At 38.8% G+C, this 9,700-nt stretch overlaps 1 protein-coding gene across 1 annotated transcript; it reads left to right on the top strand.

The window, feature by feature from the left end:
* Positions 1-7,147: 7,147 nt before the first annotated feature.
* LOC103714708 (germin-like protein 5-1) lies at positions 7,148-8,196 on the top strand. The gene is made up of 2 exons (XM_008802076.4): positions 7,148-7,330; positions 7,493-8,196. Exons 1-2 carry the CDS (start codon positions 7,216-7,218, stop codon positions 8,029-8,031), a joined length of 654 nt encoding a protein of 217 aa, XP_008800298.1. The 5' UTR covers positions 7,148-7,215; the 3' UTR covers positions 8,032-8,196.
* The last annotated feature ends 1,504 nt before the right edge of the window (positions 8,197-9,700 follow it).

Below are 9,700 nucleotides of genomic sequence, written 5' to 3'. Positions count from 1 at the left end.
ATCCAACCACTCCATGCTCATCTTCAATATCTTAACTCATCCACTTCCTTAATCCAATGTAAAGAGCTTGCAAGACGATTAGACGCAGGATTCCTTCCCTGCGGGAAACAGGTTGACGGGTCCGATCAGTTGACCCATAAAGCTCGCTTGGGCTTCTGCTGGTGCAGTTCGTATTCGAATATCTGTTTATGTACCGGCTTCTGATGACTAATTTAACCTCCGATGCGATCTGTGCACCATAATATACTATTTTGCAGAGAAATTCTCCGACACAAACCATATCTAAATTTAATCCCCATGTTGGTGATAATGAACATAGATATAAATAGTTTGAAGACCAAAGCTGAAACTTCAAAGAGATTAAAAAACACCTGAAACCCAAAAAAGAACAAAAACAAAAGCCGAAAGATATATTATTTTTTTTAAAAAAAAGACTGTCGACATTAGAAAAAAACATAAATAAAGAAAGAGAAGGTGGCCCTCAGCCTCAGGGTTTGGGTGGTATTTCTGGCGGATGGTGTGAAGTTTCTGTTGCACTTTACTTGGCAGCAGTGCTGCGGTTTGTCTCTATACCTGTTTTTTATTTTTATTTTTTCCACCCGACGCAAACACAAACAGCTACGACCCTTGCACGATAAAAAGCCTCTCCACCCTCCCTTCTTTTTTCCAGAATAATGAGTGTCAGACTAAAGTTTGCTCAGATATTGGCATCAGAGATCTCCATGCGACACCATCCACTAAAAGAGATCACTCCGGGCCACACCCTGAACACCCAAATGTCGGCATCAGAGACCTCCATGTGGCGCCATCCGAAGGAGATCACTCTGCGCCATACTCTGAAAGAAAAAAAAATATAGTATCTGCCTTAATGAATGAATTGTAAAACGTCTTTGCTACTCTGTACCTGCCTTAATGAACAGTGAACTGTTTGCCTTGCCTGCAAACACTAAAACAAGAAAAAAACAAAGCAGAAAAAAAAAAAAACTGAGGAAACATTACCCGTCCTAATGAATGAACTGTAAAATGTCTTTCTGCTGCAGGTGCAGTCATTTCTTCATCCCGACTGCAGTGAGGTGCGGAGATCACGGCTTTGTTATATATTGCTGCCCAGAAAGTATTATGCATGCAACCTATTTCTTCCCGCCCATGTCCCCTTCTCATCAGAGTATTGGGGTTGCTGCAGGAGACCTACAGCTGTCCTCTTCCCACATCATCATCTGAGAAAGGGAGGACGTAACGTAAGTTTTTCTCCTCAGCTTCTTCCTTTTCTAGAACGTTGGGGGGTTGCCGTAAAGAAAAGATGGCCGTCCTCTTCCCGTTCTGTGCGCACGATAAAGAAAGGGGAGAAGGGTGGAGGGCAGCGGCAAGAGATGGAAGTGCAGGGTACGGTAGTAGGGGGTATGGTTTGGAGGAGGGAGATGAGGAGAGGACGTGAGAGGGAATGAGCTGGGGTAGCGTCAGATGATGGAAGTGGGAGGTACGGTAGCAAGGGGTAGGGTTTGGAGGAGACCACGAGAAAAGAAATGAATTGGAGCTCTCTGGGAGCTCTCTGCAATTCCAGAGAGATCATAGATTTTAACTTATACCGGCATGGATCTCCAAGCAATTTGATAGTAGGGGGATCAACGTATAAGTATGGCCCTCAGAGCCTTGGTATAGGGGATATGAGAAGAGGGTGAGAGAGGGAATGAGCATGAACTCTCTGGAATTCTAGGAAGCTTAGAAATTTGAACTTATACCAACACAGATCTCAAAGAGATCTCTTGATCAAGTATATGTCAGGCAAAAGTTGGATTACAAAAGAAATTTGAAGATAGAAAATCTAGAATAACATATATTCACTCAATTATTTTTTTGATTATCATTATACAAAAAAAAAAATTTGCTCTTTTATTTTTCCCTATATTTGAATACTATGATGTTGTCGAATAACCATAAAAATTTTATTTATTCTTTGGCAATTAAAATATGATCATCATCTTTTGGGCCAAATTTGCTAAAGAGTTTAATCGAGAAATGGAGAGGGATGGTCCGATTGTTATTATTTTGACAGGCATGACTGTGAGAACATATAAAGGTATTTTTTTAGCTACAATATTTTTTGCTGCAACAATCAATATTTAATTCTTAAAATACTTTTTTTATTCTATATCTGTAGAAAAAATATGTTTATCAACATCAAGATATTACATGAATATGCAAATATTGAAAATACTAGAGTACTAAAATAGGTTATGACATAATATAAAATGAAATAATGTATTCAATAAAAAAGTTAAATATTTATCCCCTATGATCTAAATATACCTTTGAATTTATGTATAATATTAAAGCACCAATTGTTTCTATTAGATTTATGGAGCAGAAGCGAGAAATTATTATTAGCCCTCAATAAAAAAGTATTGCAAATAAAAAAATGCTTAAAGAATTGCTAAAATTGGATCCACATGAATATTAGGTGTGGTTTAAAATATGATTATATACGTTAATTTGCTTGTGTGAGAATCTTCAATTATTTAAATTTTTTTAGGGGTTGAAATTCACATGCAAGGCAACTTTAAAATCGATTGACACCTCCTATGGTTGGTGGTATAAAGCATGTTATAGTTGTAGGGCTGTAGTAAAAGTTTATGGTGATACTTTTCGGTGCAAAAAATATAGTAAAAATGACCGGCCTCCAAATCAATGGTAAAGTTGTGGTACATTTTTGTATCATAATTTATTTGCTAAAAATGGATACACCATTGTTTTACTTAAACAAAAATAATTGTTGTACATCTATCCTTTGAAGGTATAAATTAAGCGCTATCATTGAGGATAAAACTAATGTAGCCACCTTTATAATATTTGAAAAATTAGCTCAGCAACTAATTGGTGTCCCAGCACCTAACGTCACGATGAACGTAAAATGCAACAGATTTACTCTTCCAATTGTTGTTAAAAAAAATTTTAATAGTGCCTACATCTTCCAAATTATGTTTGGGTCATAGAGTTTTAACGGCAATTTTTATAATTTCAAGGTAACAAATATTTTTATAAAAAGTGAATCTCAATGTATTATTCTAGATGAAAGTTCTAGATTCAGACCTTCTTCATCTCAAGTTCAAAAAGAATACGTTAGTTCGACTCTCGTAAAAAGATTTATAATGATTTTTTTAAGAAGCAACTCCTTCTAAAAAATCATCAAATACAAGCCGATAACATACTTTAAATATCGCACTTTCTCTACTTTTTTTCTTCTACCAAAAAAAACATTTGATATAACTCCACATTACCATCATGGAGAACTATTAACTGCATCACCTGTAAAAGGATTGTGGTGGTGGTAATTAAACTTTAAACATTTTCTTCCCATCTATTCTTTTTTTTCATAATTTCTAATCATATTTCATCATTGAAACTTCAAATTTGAATAACACTCTTATATACAGGATTTTTTTCATTTTTTTCTAGTTTAAACGGATAACTTACGGATGATGAACATTAAAACTGCTGTAAGTTTATTTGCTAAAAAAATATATGTTGATAAGGTATCAATTTTTTTTTTATTCAGATAAACTCCCCCGCACAGTTTGGTTATATACTAGGAACAATGATAAAGAAACCTATCATGACTAAACCTTGCGAAGAGCCTGAGTTAGGTAAACCATCTAATACTGAGAGATAGCCGGCGTCGTCTTCTTTTTTTTTTTTTATTTGCATTTGGGCTGCGGCATATTCTTATATGGGCACTGTAGCAACCCAAGAGCCAGCTGGCGTTGAAACGCCTCCATGAACATCTCTATATCTAATCAAACTTCCAAGGATATCGTGCGTTCTAATCAAACGCCTCCATTGGGGGTTTCCTTGTCATTTTCTTTTTAATGTATAGAGAGGTCCGTGCTTAGGTAATGGCGTACACTATGGGTAGCCCTCCAACCCCATCTCTTGCAGGCTCTCGATCATAGAATAGAAATTCTGATTTATTCAGATCAAGCTTCCTTCCTATTAATCTGGAAGTTCTTCTCAGATACAAAGAAATGATTCAGTTCTAGAGCCACCATTCTAAGCGGTTCTTTATCCATTAAAAAAGTTCAATATCCGCTCTTTTATGATACCGAGTTGGTCTTATACTCCATCCATGGGCAAACGTCTTTATGGTTTCACTTCAGTGCGGCCCTACCAACAGAAACTGCTGCTCCGCTGAGGCGTTATGCTTCTCCAGAGCAAACTCTTTACCGAATCTGGAGGTCTGCTTTGATCCGAGTCTTCCATGGCTTGATCGTGCTCATATTGATCCGGAGGCAGATTACCCGCCCCTGCCCCAAAGGCTATGCTCTGCCAAAGCGGCGTCCCTTGAATGTGCTCTCAAAAAACTTTTCTCTTTTTTTTAAGAAAGAAAGAAAACACTATGAAGAGACTCCACTAGCAGACTAAGCTAGAATTATCGTATATTTGACGTTGTTGAAGATGCATGATGTATGTGATAATGCATTCAAGGAGCGAAAAGTGATTTCGAGCAAGTTTAAATAAACACCTTTACACTATGGTGATCAACAATCATCTAAATAGCATTGTTACCTCTTATTATGGTGATCAACAATCATCTCAATAGCATCATTACCTCTTATTAAATAAAGTTTTTGGTAATAAACTCCCATTTCGACTAAAAAAAATAAAAAGATACTACAATGGCCTTGCAGATCTTTGATGCTCATCTTTCATCTGTGATACACCAAGCACTTGCAAGGTACTGAGCAATCTCCTTAAAATCTCCCTACATTTTGGTGCCTCCTTGATGGAAGGTATAAATAGAGTTACGCGCTTCTTTTAAAATCCCTTTCTCCAACTCTAAAACTTTAGAAAATAAAATTTCTTACCAAATCTCAATAAACCATCCTCATAAACTATGTGATTTATTGTTGGGTCAGCGGTGGAGCAAGAATAGAAGAGCATTGTGGAGGCGGTCGCGCGATGTTAGGGAGAAAGGAGAGGGGATGGGGGGAGGAGTCCGGGTGCTTGTTAGCCCACTTTCCCAACCCAGGCCAGGTGCACCTAGGCTAGCCTATTGGCTATGCCACTACCAGAAAACAAGCGTATAGTGACGGAAAACTAGTGACGGTTTGTTATCAGTCACTGTTGTGATGGATTAGTGATAGACAGAAATTTGGTTACCGTGGTGTGAACTTAATGATAGATTAGAGACAGACCGATCACAGAATACACAGATAGGGTGGGCGCCAAAACTTAGTGACCACCGTAGTGACGGGGTATCTGTCACAAACTGATAACCAAAATTGCAACCAAACAGTAACAAATTCAGCCGTCACAAAAATCGTAACCCAAGTATTTATAAATTTTTAATTGATTATTTTTGGCAGTGACGGATTATTGACAGAAATTTCCGTCACCAAATTTAATTTTTAATTCTAAAAATATTAAAAATATTATTTTTGAGTAATTATAAATTTAAAAAAAAAGTAAAAAGAGGGAATCTAAAATTAAACCCGCCGCCCCGCCCAAATTCCAATCGAGAAAACCCATATTGCTTCTTTTGCCCGTGCTCTAATATTCTCCGCTTCCATCTGAAGAAAAGATCACCACTTCCTCCCGTGATCCTCTTCTCGTCTCTCGATCCCTATAAATTTTTCTTTTTTTGTCTGTTTGATCTCTTCGTGGAGGTTTAAATCTATTCCCATTTCATTTCTTCATCTGCTTTTGCTTCGTCTAGTTTCCATCAGCGCAAAAAGTTTCCCTTCTTTTAATGCCCTAGATCTGAGCATCGTTCTTTTCTTTTGAATCCAAGTAACCGAATATTGCGTTCCTTCTCTTGGTGATTTTGCTTGCAAAGTGTGATTGCATATGGTAATTTTTTTGTATTTCTTGTTTACGTGACTTCTTACTTGGATCTGGTTTTCTTGGATGCTTTGATCCCAGCAGGCGACAAGGTAATCCTAAAGAGGGAGAGATAGGGAGAGAGGTTACTTGCCATATTTTCTGTGTCTGACCGTGACCAAAAGGAAGCAAAGGCCCCATATAAAACGGGAACAGGAGCTGGCTACGAGTCTTCTCCCTCGATGGAAGGGAGGTGGAGAGTTTCCTGGCCTGCAGAGGGGAAATTTGGGAAGTTGGGGATAGTAGTTTTGTTTTGGGTGGAGAGAAAGAGAGAGAGGAGGGATTTGGTTGGCTGAGAGAGAAAAGGAGGGAGGGGGTAAAGAAAAAGAAACTTTGTTCAAGAACTATTGCTATCTAGGTTGATTTATCATGCTAGGGCTTAAAAAGAATTGATATCGACCTATAAACATTAACCGCAGATGGTGTAAATTAACATTGACTTGTATGTCCCTGCTTACATGTTGATACTAACATGAAATTTCAATTACAATTCCTCTGCAAATCTGGTCGTAGAAAAATTCATTACAATTGAAGCGTGTAAGCAAGTTTCTATTGGTTGTATAACTTAGACGTGCATCCATATGCTGAGATGGTTGGTTTGAAATGGAAAGAGGAGCTTACTGAGTTTTTAAATTCCCTATCAAAATCTACCAAATAATTACTGTAAGTTGTTGGAGCTTTACATAACATGGAGTGTAAGGATCCTCAGTGGTAATCGATCCCATGAGTGATTTATATAAAAAAAAAAAGTCTCTACTATATGTTAAATTTTTAAAAAACTAAACTATCAATTGTATAAATTTTTGAATCTCAAGTAGAGCTTCGAACATATGCAATCATAGGAAAACTTTTAAACAACAGCCTACCTACTGTACCAGAAAGAAAAACTACAGTCTACCTAGCTGCCTGCCTTTCTTTTTCACCTAGAAACCAAGTCGATAGCTACTAATCAACTAACAAAGCAAAATCATTTCCATAGTTAAGAAAACTAAACAAATCTGAAGGAATGAATCATCTGGTAATCATTTTCTCAACCCATACCGTCTCCTCATCCGCAGCAGTCCAAGTAATTTAATCGAGCTCCTGTGTTAACTCATTAAATAACCATACTTCGGTTTTCTCCTTTCTTTATCTATCCATCCGTCATTATCTCCAACATTACTTGACTCACAAGGCTATTTCCGTGCCCATAGTCACACATCATGCCTTCCTCCCGGGGCCCAACCCAATCCCTATAAATGCGAGTCCCCTTCCCCCCCATTTCCCTCAAGTCCATCCCTCTCCTTCCGGGCTACAAAAAGTCAAATCGCCCCTCCAAGCCAACAAGCAAGAAAAGCAATCATGTCGACCAAGTCTTCCCTCCTCGCCCTCCTCGCCCTCCTCTTTCTCATTGCCTCCTCTCTCGCCGCTGATCCCGACATGCTCCAAGATCTTTGCGTTGCCGATCTGAACTCTAGTACTTTCTCTTCTTAACACTCCTGTTCTCTTCTTCGTTGTGTTTTTTTTTTGGCTTTTCAGGATGAGAAAGAACATCAAAACGCAATAAATAAGCATTTTTGGGCTGTTAATTGTAGTACTAAGATGCATCGATCGGTGATTTCTTCTTGACCCACTGCAGCTGTGAAGGTGAACGGGTTTGCATGCAAAGCCAACGTCACCAAGGACGACTTCTTCTTCAAGGGACTGGCCACCCCGGGCGCCACCAACAACACTCTCGGATCCTTGGTGACGGCGGCCAACGTGGAGAAGATCCCGGGGCTCAACACCCTGGGCATCTCCATGTCCCGCATCGACTACGCCCCGGGCGGGCTCAACCCTCCCCACACCCACCCCCGCGCCACCGAGATGGTCTTCGTCCTCGACGGCACCCTCGACGTCGGCTTCATCACCACCGCCAACAAGCTCATCGCCAAAACCATCACCATGGGCGAGGTCTTCGTCTTCCCCCGGGGGCTCGTCCACTTCCAGAAGAATAACGGCCAAGTCCCAGCCTCCGTCATCGCCGCCTTCAACGGCCAGCTCCCGGGGACCCAGTCCATCGCCGCCACCCTGTTCACCGCCTCTCCGGCAGTGCCCGATGCTGTGCTTGCCCAGGCTTTCCAGATCAGCACCAAGGAGGTGGAGAAGATCAAGGCTGGACTTGCGCCCAAAAAGTGATATAAAAGAAATATTAGACAGCTTATGGATTTGCCATTTGGTTTGCCCTTCAGACTTCGGACTTCCGAATTGTTGTGTTCATTTATTTAGTGTTATTATTGTAACGTTGCTATGTTCCATAGAGGATGACGGAATAATAATCGGAATAATAACGTTCCATCTCCATCTCTCTCTCTCTCTCTCTCTCTCTCTCTCTCTCTCTCTCTCTCTCTATATATATATATATATATATATATATATATATAGATCTCAAGTTTCTATTGATTTTGGTGCCCCAAATCTTATAATCATAATTCGAGGGCATATGAGGGTCGCCTAATAAGCATGCAAGATGTTCTTTCTATCAACGAATCCAATATAACCTGAAATTCATAAAATTCATATGCGATAGTACTAATTATCAGAACAATTAAGTTATTAAACTAAAATATCATATATAAACATGGTTGCTACTATATATATTTTGTAACATGCATGGGTCCTCTTCCAAAATTTACAACTCAAAACTTTAGTATTTAAGCTATTTATACATAATACCCAAACAACCCTTTAATGTACATAAACGGGTTAAGACTATAACTATTAACCACAAAATCAGCCTTGCCTCTATATATTCTCCCCCCAAAACTGGTATTGTCCTGATTCTTGGTCCTCAAATCTGAAAAAATTATGAGCTTTACAACTCAATAAGTAACAAATCCAATTTATAGATTGGATCAAGCCACATTAAATGCTTTAACTTATTCAATCCCTATGGCAAGATCCTTATCCAGAGGTGTAGGTCACGGAGCCACATTTAACCGGTGGTGTAGGTCATGTAATCGAGTCCATACATAGTCAAGTTGAGAGTCAGGTGATATACATATCCACCCACACAAATATATATATAATATTTTCTTTTTCAGTACCACTTTTGAGTTTTATGTTTGAACATGCATCAAGTTCAATTTTACAGGGTTGATCCCATTATGATGATTCAATCACGCAGTTACTCATCAGAATGCAATGACAAATCAAATTTCATATAATTACTAAATTTCAGATGCAATTAATTTTGAAATCATAATTTCAATTTGCATAATTAATTTTTAATAATTACTATAAAGTATAAATATTACTTATCTGGCATATGTCCAAAATTAGAGAATCTAATCATCTCATTGGGGTTCCACGGACCTAATAATCCAAAATCCATACACAAATATCAAATTAGTGGCGCACTAATATTTTACAATAATTTGTAAAATTTCTAAAATTCCAAATTTTTTAAATTTTTAAAAATTTTAAAATTTCGGTTGCTAGGCTAATTATTATTGCAACAGGAGGAATAGGCTACTAATCTTGCTCTGTTTTTATCTCACGGGATGGGGGATTAATAGCGGGAAAAGGGGAATAAAAGAAAGAGGGGTGCTGGAAGAGGGCATGGTACCCTCTCACCCGTTTCTGCACGCATGGAGGGAGGAGGGAACAATGGGAGAGAGAGAGAGAGAGAGAGGGGGGAAGGAGGAGATGATGAGCTATAGAAGAGAAAGTAGCTGAGGGAGGAGCTGCGGTTGTGCGAGAGAAAGGGGCGGCTCATATGCGCGAAGGAAGAAACAAGGGAGCGTGAGAGAGCGAGAGAGAACGAGAGAAAGAGAGCAGGGAAGGGAGCGAGAGAGGACGAGAGAGA

Source organism: Phoenix dactylifera, chromosome 2 (assembly GCF_051530095.1).
Source record: "Phoenix dactylifera cultivar Ajwa chromosome 2, Ajwa_hap1_PhDact_Kaust_v1.1, whole genome shotgun sequence".
Taxonomy (NCBI): domain Eukaryota; kingdom Viridiplantae; phylum Streptophyta; class Magnoliopsida; order Arecales; family Arecaceae; genus Phoenix; species Phoenix dactylifera.
This window is presented reverse-complemented; position numbering and strand designations above follow the sequence as displayed.

Coding starts and splice junctions, on each gene's coding strand:
- LOC103714708 (XM_008802076.4), top strand. CDS start 7,216: ATGTCGACCAAGTCTTCCCTCCTCGCCCTCCTCGCCCTCCTCTTTCTC. Junction 7,331..7,492: donor CGTTGCCGATCTGAACTCTA/GTACTTTCTCTT, acceptor GACCCACTGCAG/CTGTGAAGGTGAACGGGTTT.